Source organism: Oryza glaberrima, chromosome 1 (assembly GCF_000147395.1).
Source record: "Oryza glaberrima chromosome 1, OglaRS2, whole genome shotgun sequence".
Taxonomy (NCBI): Eukaryota; Viridiplantae; Streptophyta; class Magnoliopsida; order Poales; family Poaceae; genus Oryza; species Oryza glaberrima.
Window position 1 is genome coordinate 38,754,775 of NC_068326.1, and position 14,994 is coordinate 38,769,768.

The 14,994-nt window shown below is 39.7% G+C and overlaps 3 protein-coding genes across 5 annotated transcripts; 2 read left to right on the forward strand and 1 right to left on the reverse strand.

The window, feature by feature from the left end:
* The first annotated feature begins 436 nt into the window (after positions 1-436).
* On the forward strand, positions 437-4,998 carry LOC127784285 (MACPF domain-containing protein At4g24290-like). The gene is made up of 7 exons (XM_052311486.1): positions 437-1,426; positions 1,630-1,868; positions 2,051-2,255; positions 2,503-2,571; positions 2,653-2,839; positions 3,544-3,710; positions 4,135-4,998. The coding sequence occupies exons 1-7, from the start codon at positions 1,163-1,165 to the stop codon at positions 4,828-4,830; spliced, it is 1,827 nt and encodes a 608-aa protein (XP_052167446.1). The 5' UTR covers positions 437-1,162; the 3' UTR covers positions 4,831-4,998.
* A 58-nt stretch (positions 4,999-5,056) lies between these two features.
* Positions 5,057-8,656, reverse strand: LOC127784307 (uncharacterized). 3 transcript variants are annotated; one of them, XM_052311543.1, is made up of 14 exons: positions 8,504-8,656; positions 8,336-8,421; positions 8,134-8,252; positions 7,954-8,027; positions 7,787-7,858; positions 7,677-7,705; positions 7,559-7,609; positions 7,171-7,221; positions 6,589-6,648; positions 6,424-6,506; positions 5,934-6,081; positions 5,783-5,833; positions 5,534-5,638; positions 5,057-5,435 (listed from the first exon to the last, which is right to left on the reverse strand). In XM_052311543.1, the coding sequence occupies exons 3-14, from the start codon at positions 8,199-8,201 to the stop codon at positions 5,304-5,306; spliced, it is 924 nt and encodes a 307-aa protein (XP_052167503.1). In that variant the 5' UTR covers positions 8,202-8,252; positions 8,336-8,421; positions 8,504-8,656; the 3' UTR covers positions 5,057-5,303. The 3 variants fall into 3 exon arrangements, with proteins under 3 accessions (XP_052167503.1, XP_052167487.1, XP_052167494.1); XM_052311527.1 differs by having other exon boundaries at positions 7,677-7,858; XM_052311534.1 differs by having other exon boundaries at positions 7,677-7,858; positions 8,332-8,421.
* Positions 8,657-9,072: 416 nt separating this feature from the next.
* On the forward strand, positions 9,073-14,972 carry LOC127784275 (DNA mismatch repair protein MLH1). Its single transcript, XM_052311478.1, has 16 exons — positions 9,073-9,402; positions 9,526-9,698; positions 9,779-9,851; positions 9,941-10,075; positions 10,145-10,355; positions 10,679-10,827; positions 10,962-11,060; positions 11,710-11,782; positions 11,969-12,101; positions 12,393-12,487; positions 12,567-12,675; positions 12,929-13,088; positions 13,226-13,387; positions 13,607-13,778; positions 14,047-14,195; positions 14,707-14,972. The coding sequence occupies exons 1-16, from the start codon at positions 9,166-9,168 to the stop codon at positions 14,749-14,751; spliced, it is 2,175 nt and encodes a 724-aa protein (XP_052167438.1). The 5' UTR covers positions 9,073-9,165; the 3' UTR covers positions 14,752-14,972.
* The last annotated feature ends 22 nt before the right edge of the window (positions 14,973-14,994 follow it).

Genomic DNA, 14,994 nt, shown 5'->3' on the forward strand with positions numbered 1-14,994 from the left:
TCTCGCTTGAGGTTTATAAGAGAAAAAGTTTGGTTTTCTAAAAACCAGACTTATGAGGCGGATTCTAAAACACAAGCGATTCAATTTCCCAATGAAAGTGAAAAAAAATCAAATTGAATTTTAATTTTTTCGCAAATTTTGGTATGATTTCATCGGTAACCAACAATTTTCAAACGGTTTTCGTTTTTTTTTAAAAAAAAACAATCTGGTCCAGCTTTGGGTAGTGGTTGGTAACCCTGATCTAATGCCAGAGTTTTCTGTTGATTGTTCAGTAGAGGGGAAAAAAATATCAAGCATAAAATGAGAGGAAAAGACAATGAGATGAGACACATGTCAACAAAAATAAAAAAGTTGCAGGTGGACCTGCCTGCCAACTACCACCTCAAATTTGACCAAACCAAAAATACAAAAGGGACTCGAAGCAACAAAAGCCTTTCAAAAAGAAAGCAAAAGAAAAAAAAAAAGAGTCAGGAGCCAAAATTACCTCATCCTGCCACTACACGTCTCCTACTCCTCTCCTCCCCCCTTCTCCCTCGCGTTCGCCGAATTCCCCCGCGGTTTCCGCCGCGATCCGGCCGCTCGCCGCGCGCGAGAATCCGTGACCTGATCGGCCCTTCCTGCCGTGGGAGTATTTCTGAGAATTTTTTTTTTGTTTTCTCCTTTGCTCGGCTTCTGCTGGTCCTGAATTTAGGAGCTCGTTTCTTTAATTTCTTTACCCGGTTTGGTGGAATTCGTAGCTTGTCAAAGAAAATCGTGGAGATCTGTAGGGAATTTGATCTGGTCGGGCCTATGATTTGGTTATACTTCAGTTCAGAGTGTCTCGATATTAGCTGTCCCCGCTGGTGTTTTGGTTTGATGTGGGTTTGAGAGTAGCAAGAGAACTCAAAGATGCCCCTTGTTTCCTCTTAGATTCGGCAAAATTACTTTGGAATTATTGGATAAACTCGGCTCCAGATTGTTAGGTAGTGGTATTTCGCTTCCATTTCTAGTTGATTCAGTTGGGGAAGAAGGAATACTTGATCCTTGACCATTTCAACTGCAAAAGGATTGTGTGTTTGGTGATTCTACGGCAGGTTCTCATCGGCAAAAAGGGAAAATTTTGGCTGTCTTTTCAACTCTTGATCAGCAAGGTTTGGGGTTTATGATCGTTGTATGATAAAAGATGGCGCATAAAGCAAAGCTGCAAAGTGTTGCAGAATCTGCAATACGGTCCATTGGTCTTGGCTACGACATTGCTAATGATATCCGTCTCAAAAACTGCAAGCAGTGTGGTTCGCCTGATCCGCTGCTCATTGAGCTCGACCATGACAAGGTTCAGGATATTGTGCTCCCTGGTAATCTGACGGTTACTGGTGTGTCTAAGTCAATCAAGTGCGATAAAGGGGAGCGTATGCGGTTCCGCTCTGACGTCTTATCATTTCAGCAGGTATGTTTTCTATGCCCATTAAGTTCTAGTGTATGCTGTATTACAATGCTATGTAAATGTATTGTTATTAGTCACGGTGAACTCTTACTATCTTGATCTTATTAGTCATGGATTTAAGTAGAAGAGTAGGATTACATCTGTAAGAAGTAATATTCACGCTTGCAACCTTCCCCAAGTTACTCAAGTTATGAAATATTTTGCAGATGTCTGAACAATTCAACCGGGAGCTATCATTGTCTGGAAAAATTCCATCTGGATTTTTCAATGCGATGTTTGAATTTACTGGGTGCTGGCAGAAAGATGCTTCTATTACCAAATCACTTGCTTTTGATGGTTGGTGTATCACACTATACACTGTTGCACTCTCAAAGGCACATATAATACTAAAGGATCATGTTAAGCAGGCTGTTCCATCAACATGGGAACCTGCTGCCTTAGCAAGGTTAGACACATATTTGTATCTGCATTCATACCTAAAGCATGGTTGATTTGAATTAACATAAACAATTAGTGGTCTTATCCTTCAGGAAAGTCATACTGTTAGCTTTTCTTTTTCATGTTTTGATTTTTTTTTTCAGAATTGTTCTGATCTTATCTGACTCATTTGTCAATATACTCTTACAGGTTTATTAAAAAATTTGGGACTCATATAGTCGTTGGTGTAAAAATGGGAGGAAAGGATGTAATTTATTTAAAGCAACAGCACTCGTCAAGCTTGCAAGCTGTTGATGTTCAAAAACGATTGAAAGAGATGTCAGACCAGCGATTTCTTGATGCAAATGGGCACTCTGACATTAGTTTGGCAGATTCATACGCTAAAGATAATAAGGTGTTAACCAAGCCTCTAAACATTCTTTGAGTTATATTTTCCTGTACTCTGACAGCATCTCTAGTGATCTATCACACCTGTAATTATTCTCATCTCTGTATGTGTAGGTTAATTGTAATTTAAATCTTACTGTTTTCTGGCAGACATATATTTTCTCCTTTTGATAAGGGTGATGGGTCACCTTCACTTTTTTTTGTAACCTTTTCTCTTCTAAGACTTACATTGAAAGTTTTTACATGCTGTGCAGGTTGAAGCAAGAGAGCAACGACTGAGATTTGTGGAGTCCAATCCATTAAATTCTTACTCTTCTAATGAGGTATAGGTCATTGTGTTGATACCATTTTTCTCTGTTCATATAAAGTCTTATGATCTTATTTATAAGTTTTGATCACCTCAGGAGTTGGTAATGATGCCTAAGCGAAGAGGTGGAAGGGATAAAGATATCATTTCTCATAGCGAGTGGCTGAATACTGTTCAGGCAGAACCTGATGTTATCTCAATGTCCTTCATACCTATTACTTCACTGTTGAATGGAGTTCCTGGCTGTGGATTTTTGAACCATGCAATTAATCTGTACCTTCGGTGTAAGTGTGAATTCATAATCTTCTAGAGTACAGATTCATCCGTCATATTTCATCTGCTTACCCCTTTCTTAGTTAACAATTAACATGAAGCACTTCTGTGATTGTGTTACTATTTTTTTTCTGTATATTCAGCTGCTTATTCCTTTTTTTATAATTTATGGTAATATCTAGAGTTAGGAAAAATAATTATGTTTTATAAGGACAGAAAGATAGCTGACTTCTTCCATGGAAAAAAATACTTCATGTTGTTTAGTTTAGAGATTCTATGTAAAGAAGGTTCTTTTGGGGGAATAGCTCTATAACATTGTACTTCTTTGTATCTTCGTTCACTAGCTTCATTCCCTATGTGTCAAATAACACCTGGTATAATTTGTGGCACATCATTAGCTTCCAACTGTATGGCTGTGTTATTGATAATGTTTTGTGCGAGTGTACAACTAAAAAACAGGCATTCTCTGCTAAGGAGGTTCAGAAGAAGAAAAATAAGTGGTTGCAAATTATTGAAGTAATCCTAAATTTTCTGCAATGTTTGGATTGCAAGCTTGTAGGTTATAGGTCACCATCATATGATTTCCTTTAGGAAAAGTCACCATCATAACGTTGTCACAAACATAAGAATTCTAGTTAGCAAACAGTGGCATTGGGCCAGAGAATTGAAAGCAATGTTAAACAGTTAGGTGATACGTTTTTTTTTTCTGGTGCAGATAAGCCGCGAGTTGAGGAATTGCACCAGTTTTTAGAGTTTCAGCTTCCAAGGCAGTGGGCACCTGTCTACAGTGACCTCCCTCTGGGTCCTCAGAGGAAAAGACAAAGCAGTGCATCTTTACCAGTAAATTTAATTGGTCCAAAGCTATACGTTTGTACCAACATGGTATGTGGAATTCTTTTATTACCGTAATTGAACAGTGTTTGTTGACATTTCTTTAGTTTTATTCATATTCTCTGTATCATAGTTACATAAATGAAACATGTTGTTTATTCCCATAGGAAAGTAGCCATAAGTCAGCATGCATGTTGCAGAGAAAAAACCACTGATGTGTCAAATCATGTCCTTTTGTGAAAATGATTTGTAGTGCTTAAGCCTTTCACTTAAAATACCTGGTAGTTCAAAGGGAAAAAACATGAACACTGAAATTCTCGACTAGAAACGAATGATACCAATAGCCTTAACAACTAGCAGTGTGCCCGTCTGTTGCAATGACAATTATACTTTCTTATTAAGAATACTTCTCCGACTACATTTTCGTTTATGGTTTTGTTTTTGCCATTTGAGATATTTTTGAAATTTGGTGCAGGTTGATGTGGGCAAAAGACCTGTTACAGGACTCCGGTTGTTTCTTGAGGGACAGAAGAGCAACAAACTAGCTATCCATCTCCAGCATCTCTGCTCTCTTCCTCAGATTATTCAGCTCGAAGACGACACTTACAATCCCCAAACTCCAGAAGCAGAGATCCGCAAATACTACGAACCGATTGGTTCATGGAAGCGTTTCTCCCATGTCTGCACCGCACCAGTTGATTCAGATGATTCCTCCATTGTCACAGGGGCACAGCTGGAAGTAGTCAGCCATGGTTTCAAGAAAATACTCTTCCTTCGCCTTCATTTCTCCAAAGTCTGCAATGCCACTTCTGTCAAGAACCCAGAGTGGGATGGATCTCCAAACCTGGGTCAGAAATCAGGCCTCATCTCAACACTTATCAGCACACATTTCTCCACAGCAGCTCTAAAGCCCGCGCCTCGCCCTGCCGAAGTGAACATCAATTCGGCGGTGTACCCTGGTGGCCCGCCTGTTCCAGTGCAGACCCCAAAGTTGCTCAGGTTTGTGGATACAACGGAGATGTTGCGTGGACCGCAGGACCTGCCAGGTTACTGGGTGGTTTCAGGTGCAAAGCTGCATCTTGAGAGGGGCAAGATATCGCTGCGGGTGAAATACTCACTCTTGACAGTAAATTCGCCCGACGATGAGTTTTCACCCGATGAAGAATTTTAGAATATCATTCTGTTTTATGTGCAGCTAACTGTGAGAACTCAGGTCAAGGTTGTAGGATTTTCGTAGCATTTGTAAGTGCTCTAGCAGCTTGAAGTCTTTCTCGTGTACATTATAGTTTGCAAACACAATGACAATTTGTTGAATGAAGTGAGATAATTTGTTGTACCATCCATCCCTTTGCAGCTATTTATGTTGCCTGCAAATCTGCAATGAATCTGACAAGCTTAGATGACTATTGTTTCCAAAATTTCCTAGAAAAACTTTGCATGGAATTCAGGATTTTTTTCCCCAATAACAATTAGACAAAAATCAATGACAAATCACGGGGTGCGGTTGCCAGGCCAAACGACGATTGTGAATTTGTGATTGATGAGGTTGATCCAACCGGTTTATTTCATTATTCTTACTATCTCCCTTTGGAGGATAAAAATACTGAGTCTGACTACGGTACAATTTTCATCTTGAATTTCCAATCAGAATTTAGTTTTAATCAAATTAGCCACGTAGTCTGCAGCCCAAAACGATCCAGCTTCCGTGCAGCAATAGCCGTGTGTATGTCCTTCAGTTTCGACAGACAAGGCAACCCCAGGAGCACGCTTTGAGATCTGTCAATTCTCGGAGCGACAAGTTAACATAAGCAAGATGGTCAGGATCGTAAGTACAATAATAAGAGCAGTTTTGGAATAGCAAATGATCTGTTCACCTCTTCCAAGTGTGCAAGCGGACCCCAGTGATCGTCCACACCAAACAGAAATGCAATCTGGTCCTGTTTTGCACTGATGAAATTCCAGTCCGGTTCTTCAGAGAGCTGGAATGCATTAAAATAGTTAAGAAAAGCTAGACAGGTAAAACGGAGAATGGCTCCATGTTAGTTGTAAAGTTGTCTACTCTACTGAGTATACTCTTGTGCTTTTAAATAGTAATGCCAACATTGTGGGGGAAAAAAAACCACCTTCGTGAACTCTGTCATTGCCATGAAGAGAACATTACGCATCGTATGGTACTGCACAATTTGCCATAAAGAAGTAATGTCTCAGACATTTTCAGATAGTAGAAACATATAAGACATCTCTCTTAGTGGGATGGTGAAGCTCAGAACTCACCCATAAGAGATGGCCGCATGTAGCTTCGACAGCCGTTACAGACCATGAAGGTCCAAGTAACCTTCTCACGATGCCCATAGTTACTGAAGCTTGGAGTGATCCGATAAAAGAAACAAATGAGCTAACCCCTTTACTTAGGAGAGATGACCTGCCATGCCCAGTTGAGAAAACCCATGTAAGCAAAATGAAAGTCAACTGGGGACTAGATAATATAATCTTTGCCCTTGGGAACTCATGCCAAAAGTCCAAAACAACACTCAAAAGATGAACAACACTAATTGAATACCTATTGAAAGACTTTGTTTAGCAACTTATAATGTATGGTCTCATATGTTGCATTTGTCAATAAATAATGAAAATGCAGGCAAACTTTAAGTTTGGCCTTCCCATATGTCGCACCACTTGATTTTCTGACTATATTTAGCCTATCAGGATATGACTATATTGACAATTGTAAACAACTTCATCACTATCCAGAGCATTTCAGTACCTTGCAATATATCCAATAGCTGATTGCTTCATGGACTTCTTGTTGAGTGTTAAAAATGGATAGAGTCCTACACAAAGTTTCACCTGTCCAGGAGAAACGAACACAGAAAGTGAAGCAATAACACATTGCGGTAAAGAATTGTCCGACTTGGACAGGTATCCATACCTTCTTCTGAAGTCTTTTGAAGATTTCCAGGCATATGTAGGCACCAATTGAATGACCAACCTTCATTAGTAAGATGAAATAATCAAGGTGAATGGCTTCATACAGAAAAATAATTTGGACACGGTTTTCAAGTATTGAGCACACATACTTGGACAGATAACAATACTATCGTGATCTCAGAGCAATATTTTCTCATTACAGTGATGAATGGAGATATAATGATGTGATGTCAAAATACACAAAAGAACCAAGATGAATTGTGCATGTGAAAGCAAAATTCATAAAAAAAAAATCGATCCTAGACTAATGAACTTGGACTAGGCAATCAAGTAGTGGAATAACGATAAAATTTTGTACTACAGAAAACTTTTGGATTTCACAAATCTCATCATATTCTGAAGATATTTGAACCAGAGGCTTGTCCTTTTCTAAAGGTCAATTATAATCACAATATTTAAACTTTAAATCGTATGTAGATATGTATAATGGTATATACTAAAAGTACTTGAATATCCAGACAGCACCCAAATAAAAACATAACTTTAACCAAAGAAGGCTTGTGGTAGTGAAGGCAAGGCATACCAGAACTAATGATTGTTCCGAATGTTGAAATTCTTGCTCAATGAAATCGACCTGCATGCATGTAAATGGATTAAACCAGAAAGACGTGTCTTTCTCAGGGGTGATGAGGGGATTGGGGAGGGAGGGTTGGTTGGGGGGGGGGGGGGGGGGGTTGTTACAGCAGCAACCACACAGATAAAAGAACATAAATCATTTCCAGAACAATTTGAGTAAGGGAAGAGAGAGTGGAATAAGGATGCTTTCAACATGATTGGAGGTCTGGGCCTTTGGGGGACTCTGAGGTGTTGTGTTCTTTCTTTTGTTCGGATGTATGGTTGACCAAAAGTTGGATATGCAAAACCACAGTTTTAGTCGGAAATATATAATATGAAATCATACCATACCATACCTTGTGATCAATTTGTTCATGCAACGAAAACAATCGTCCACGCTCTGCATCCTGTTATGAATTTTGTGAAAATCAGCTGCAACTTGAGGTAAACAGGTAAAGCAAAGCTATACATTACCTTTTTGCTATGTGAAATATGCCCAATCGCTGCATAGTGAAAATTTATCAGCAAGCAGCAAGCCACATAGATAGTCCATACAAGAAATGCATAGATTACACCACACTTACCTGTAATAGATGCTTGCCCACCGAGGTTCTCATAGAGCTCTTCAACAAAGTCCTTGTAGAATGCAACGATACCTGCCAAACAGCAACAGGATTCTCCAATGACCTCAATACTCTTTCATGAGCAATGCAACACATCAATTCTCACCGATCTTCAGTGTGCCACTAACCTGGATTTCCGGGAATAACCAGAACATGAACAGACGGCTCTTTGGCCCTTATCTCGAGAAAATCCGTCGCAAAGCTGCACAGAATTGCTTGCTTGTAACAATAGAAATCAACAACCCACGCTGTGAAATTTTACTCAACCTAAGCCAAACTGCTAGGAAGCCAGACGCAATGCAAGATACCTGGAGACCATACATGTCTTGGCCGTGGCTTGCTCCCTCTGGAAAGCTCTCAACCTCGCTTTCTCCATGTATCCAGCTCCCGAGCTCGCGCCGCAGGCCGATCTAAACAACCTCAAGTGCTAACCGATGAAACACAGTGAGCTCGCTACTAAGCTGCGATGCGATGCGAGAAATCAAAGGCGTTCGTCTCCGGCCTACCTACCTGCGCCCTGCAGAAATCAACGGCGCATCGGTAGTACGAGCCTGTAGATCACGCAGAGGAAGAGCGCGCATCATAGAGCCGGGCGGCTGAGTTCGGGGAGACGGAATCAGCGCCTGATTTGCCATGGACGCGGACTGAAGCGAGATCGTGGGGATTCGAGTTGCTTACCCGTCCAGATGGAGCGGAAGCGGGAGGAGCAATTGGGGGGAATCGCCGCGTCGCGCTCGTCTCCGCCGCCGCGGTTGCCGGGAAGAAGAGGGCTCGCCGCCGCCGCCGCCGCTCTGATAGTGAAGCGACTCCGGTGGTCGGGAGCTCGGAGCGGACACCAGCCGTTGGATGGAAGAACCAACGGACAAGATGCAGGTAATTCGACATTATGCACAAAACCCCCTGAATATATTACTATTTCTTTTTACCTTGTACCCTTTTGTTGAAGGGGAGAAAATTGGGAAGTACTCCCTCCATCCCAATCCCAATATAAGAGATTTTGATTTTTTTCCTGTACTGTTTAACCACTCGTATTATTTAAAAAAAATTAAGAATTATTATTTATTTTTCTTGTGAATTTCTTTATTATTTAAAGTACTTTAAGCACAAATTTTACTTTTTTATATTTACATAAATTTTTAAATAAGACAAGTGGCCAAACAATACAAACAAAAATTGAAGGAGTACTATAGTGTAACATTTACAATTTACTTCCTAGAATTGTCCCTCTTCACATTTTGCAGTCTCCTCTCCTCCGCTCGAGCGAGTGAGTCCCGACCACATCGCTGCCCTCGCCTCGCCGCCGGCCAACCGCCGTGACGAGAGATCGAGCAGGGCGGGGCATGGACGAGCCTTCGCCGCGCGGAGGTGGGTGCGCCGGGGAGCCGCCCCGCATCCGGAGGTTGGAGGAGTCGGTGGTGAACCGCATCGCGGCGGGGGAGGTGATCCAGCGGCCGTCGTCGGCGGTGAAGGAGCTCATCGAGAACAGCCTCGACGCTGGCGCCTCCAGCGTCTCCGTTGCGGTGAAGGACGGTGGCCTCAAGCTCATCCAGGTCTCCGATGACGGCCATGGCATCAGGGTACACTTCCAAACCAATCCCCCCAATCTCTTAAACCCTCACCGCCCAACTCTCCATCTCCTAAACCCTAATCAATGTCGCTAATGGTAGGAATGGTTTTAGCTAATTTTGTTTATTTGACAGTTTGAGGATTTGGCAATATTGTGCGAAAGGCATACTACCTCAAAGTTATCTGCATACGAGGATCTGCAGACCATAAAATCGATGGGGTTCAGAGGGGAGGCTTTGGCTAGTATGACTTATGTTGGCCATGTTACCGTGACAACGATAACAGAAGGCCAATTGCACGGCTACAGGTCAGTCATTGAACAGATTCGGACTTTTGTGCGCGAAGCTAAAGTTGTTTTTAATTGAGTGATATCATATTTTGTACCAGGGTTTCTTACAGAGATGGTGTAATGGAGAATGAGCCTAAGCCTTGCGCTGCGGTGAAAGGAACTCAAGTCATGGTCAGTCGACTGAGTTTGCATGAAGTAAATTTTTGCTGTATTAGTTGGAAATGTATTGTTCTGTGTAACCAACAGAAGGTTCTCTGCAGGTTGAAAATCTATTTTACAACATGGTAGCCCGCAAGAAAACATTGCAGAACTCCAATGATGACTACCCCAAGATCGTAGACTTCATCAGTCGGTTTGCAGTCCATCACATCAACGTTACCTTCTCTTGCAGAAAGGTGAATATGGTGTCTTGTGTTATCTCATCGACTTGAAGAGGTTGACATTTTCCTCCCATTATGTCACAGCATGGAGCCAATAGAGCAGATGTTCATAGTGCAAGTACATCCTCAAGGTTAGATGCTATCAGGAGTGTCTATGGGGCTTCTGTCGTTCGTGATCTCATAGAAATAAAGGTTTCAGATGAGGATGCTGCAGATTCAATCTTCAAGATGGATGGTTACATCTCAAATGCAAATTATGTGGCAAAGAAGATTACAATGATTCTTTTCATAAATGGTACAAAAGATAGTTTCCATTCACTGGAATGTGTGAAACTCTAGATGCTAATGGTTTAATATAAACATAAGAACTTATGTGCACTACTTCCCATGTAGATAATGCTTGTGGTTAGGTTTGGCAAGTTGGTTGGCTTCTGTTCATTTAACTGAGTTATTATTGTCAAAAGTGGTTAATTTCTAGGGAATAAATCTATATACCCATTGATATGAAACTGCATAAATCCCCCAAAATCTATGGTTAACCATAGTTTACAGCTCTTCTTTACGGTCACATATGTTTCTGTGGTTTAGCAATTAATTGTCTTCATATATATGTTTCAGATAGGCTTGTAGACTGTACTGCTTTGAAAAGAGCTATTGAATTCGTGTACTCTGCAACATTGCCTCAAGCATCCAAACCTTTCATATACATGTCCATACATCTTCCATCAGAACACGTGGATGTTAATATACACCCAACCAAGAAAGAGGTATATTGTGACCCACATCCTTGGAAGAATTTTTCAAGAGGACACTTCTAATTATTCTTTCAGATTTTGAGCACTGCAATTTTCCACTAAGAGAACACTAAATTGCCTTTTTGGTGATCCCTTTTGTCTTGCAGGTTAGCCTTTTGAATCAAGAGCGTATTATTGAAACAATAAGAAATGCTATTGAGGAAAAACTGATGAATTCTAATACAACCAGGATATTCCAAACTCAGGTACTTCAGGTTTATTTTACACTATATATCTGCATTTGTATTGCATACATCATTTATTTCCCTTCAATGCATTTGTACTACCCAAATCAGTATGATGAGGCTATTGTGGGTGATAAACTGTTAAGTTTTCTTGTGGGTTACTTTCGTTCTGTATGTTTGTTTAGTTTTCATTGTGTGACTGGTCATTATTTTCGGGGACAATGTATCTGTTGCAATCTTCCAAGCTGCATGACTGCGTTAACTTATAAACATTCCTAAATACTTGCAAGTACTATGCTGGAATAGTGAAATTCATGCTAATTTTCATCAAAACTTTCGCGTAAGAAAAGGATCTGTCACTAGATGGTCCTCTATGAAAAAGAAAAGCTTAGATTGAATAAAGCTTCCCTTGTGTTCGTGAAATGGTGTCTGGTGTGCCAGTGGTGTTTGTATGCATGCATACTGGATTTTATAATCTTTAATATATGTAACTCCAGTACAATATACTTTGAAATAAAAACATTACTTGCTTATTATCAACTTGTGGCATTAAGTTCCAATTATTGAATTGCAGATAAACTTTACCTTCATCATCAAAAATATTTACAAATGCATTTTTCATGATGATGCGAACTTTGTCCCCATCAATGCTGCTCCATGTACATTGCAGGCATTAAACTTATCAGGGATTGCTCAAGCTAACCCACAAAAGGATAAGGTTTCTGAGGCCAGTATGGGTTCTGGTATGTAAGATCTATTCAACATTTATTATATTGGGTAAAATACTTTTAGATCAATTCCTTTTTGAGCTACAGCGTTGTAATTTGTAAAAAATATGGCATGTGCTACTAGCACATTAGTTTACGGTGGATATTCAACTATGAAGTTATTAGTAGTTTGCCTCCTTACCCAGCCATCTCTTACTGCAGGAACAAAATCTCAAAAAATTCCTGTGAGCCAAATGGTCAGAACAGATCCACGCAATCCATCTGGAAGATTGCACACCTACTGGCACGGGCAATCTTCAAATCTTGAAAAGAAATTTGATCTTGTATCTGTAAGGTATGGGCTTTGTTAGCAAGCTATTAACTGTTCACCGTTTTCATATTCTCTGTTCTGTTCAGTTATATTTGTGTTCCCTGAACCTGAAATTATTTACGTGCACTATGCATCCTCATGTGAGGAATTTGGTGATTACATTACTCTGGTTTAGTTGGAAGTGCTGGAAATTTATTTATTTATTACATTGGTTGCTAAAATTCAGACAATCCATTTAAAGATGTGAGAAGGATTATCTTAATTCATTGATTTTCACTGGGTTTGTCCTGTTCTACTTGTACAATGTTCTCCAAGAAATGTTGTAAGATCAAGGAGAAACCAAAAAGATGCTGGTGATTTGTCAAGCCGTCATGAGCTCCTTGTGGAAATAGATTCTAGCTTCCATCCTGGTAAGCTCATCTTACTCCCCGGTGCCTGTTGCAGTGCCTGCCTCCATTGTTCTAGACTAATTATTTATTTTTTCTTCAGGCCTTTTGGACATTGTCAAGAACTGCACATATGTTGGACTTGCCGATGAAGCCTTTGCTTTGATACAACACAATACCCGCTTATACCTTGTAAATGTGGTAAATATTAGGTAAATTTAACAGTGCATTGATTTTCACCATTTCCATTTTGACTAGTGTTCTATGCCTTTTCTGTCATATAAATTTAGAATATCTGACATGACCAGAATCACAGTTTTATTCAGCGCACCATAATCAAACTGCTGTCTAATGCATATCATATACAACTGCCCTCTCGCAACTACCGACCTCTATTGCATTAATTTTGTCCCTGTGGTAAACCACTCTGGTATTTTTTTCTTATGTATATTCACTGTTATGCAGTAAAGAACTTATGTACCAGCAAGCTTTGTGCCGTTTTGGGAACTTCAATGCTATTCAGCTCAGTGAACCAGCTCCACTTCAGGAGTTGCTGGTGATGGCACTGAAAGACGATGAATTGATGAGTGATGAAAAGGATGATGAGAAACTGGAGATTGCAGAAGTAAGCTATTTTCTCAACTGCTTGAGGTTTTGTTAGTCTTGTGACGAATTTTGTTTTGTCCATCTGCACGCTGTTTTTACTTTGGACTTTTGGTGCAGTCAACATAATTTAATGATGTATTATTTATTTGTTTGCAGGTAAACACTGAGATACTAAAAGAAAATGCTGAGATGATTAATGAGTACTTTTCTATTCACATTGATCAAGATGGCAAATTGACAAGACTTCCTGTTGTACTGGACCAGTACACCCCTGATATGGACCGTCTTCCAGAATTTGTGTTGGCGTTAGGAAATGATGTAGGTTTCTTCTTTCACTAATTTAAATTTGGACATGGTTTCTAACTACCTATTGAATCCAGAAGTAACTCTTTTTTCTTAGGTTATACCATTCTTATTTCTCTCTTAATTTCAGTCTCCAGAGGTGTTTGTTCATGAAATATTTTGCTTGACTACACTAGTTCCTTCAATTCTGGCTATCTTTATTTATTGTTAATTGTAATTACTGTCATATAACAGGTTACTTGGGATGATGAGAAAGAGTGCTTCAGAACAGTAGCTGCTGCTGTAGGAAACTTCTATGCACTTCATCCTCCAATCCTTCCAAATCCATCTGGGAATGGCATTCATTTATACAAGAAAAATAGAGATTCAACGGCTGATGAACATGCTGAGAATGATCTAATATCAGGTGAGCTCTTTGCATACTTGATATTTGTATTTTAGAACCATTGAAGTGTGTACGGAACAGATATGCCAAACTGTAACCTTAGTAGACAAACTGCACACGGATTTTCCCCCAGTCAGATAGCATGGCATGGGATTTGACAACATATCTAACAAGATTCCATTGCATGTGATGCTACAGCTAGATATTCATGGTCAATTGTAGCATTGAGTTTATGTGTTTTTGATTCAAAGTTAACTGCTAGTGGTTCTAAATACCAACTGCACTACAGATGAAAATGACGTTGATCAAGAACTACTTGCGGAAGCAGAAGTAGCATGGGCCCAACGTGAGTGGACCATTCAGCATGTCTTGTTTCCATCCATGCGACTTTTCCTCAAGCCCCCGAAGTCAATGGCAACAGATGGAACGTTTGTGCAGGTTCCTTCTGATCTTTAGTAAACATATGTGCTTCTATTTTTTGAATTAAAATAGATATGGCTTAACCACTGAAACTTTACTTTTAAAATTAAAAGCTCATTTTGGCATCCTAATTTTCTTATCATGCTTCTACAATTTTATGCTTACTGTTCCAAGCATTGGCATTATATTGTTCAAAAACCTAATGGTGTTGTGAATTATTTGATACTCCCTCCATCCCAAAATATGCCTACCTTGGATGGAGGGAGTAGAAATTAAATTGGAAAATATTTAAATTTTAGCTGCACAAACAGAAAAATGATACTTTAGAAGCAGCAATGTCTTGAAGTCCAGGCCACATACTTGTAACGGTACTTTAAAAAGATCATCTAGTTTTCTGTAGGCAACTTAAAACATAAAAAGAAATGAAATGAATATATGTTCTAACAAGTAGAATTACGAATCACAATTACTGATGATAAGTTGATAACATCTGCTAATTTCTGAGTTTGATTTTGAACTTATTATGCAGGTTGCTTCCTTGGAGAAACTCTACAAGATTTTTGAAAGGTGTTAGCTCATAAGTGAGAAAATGAAGGCAGAGTAAGATCATGATTCATGGAGTGTTTTTGAAATGTGTATAATTTCACCGTATTATGTACTTTGATAGTGTCTGTAGAAACTGAAGAAAGAAAGATGGCTTTACTTCTGAATTGAAAGTTAACGATGCCAGCAATTGTATATTCTGATCAAACATTGGCGTCTACTACTCTACTAGCAAGTGATCTTCCTTAGCTCCAGGTCGACAAGAATCAAGAAT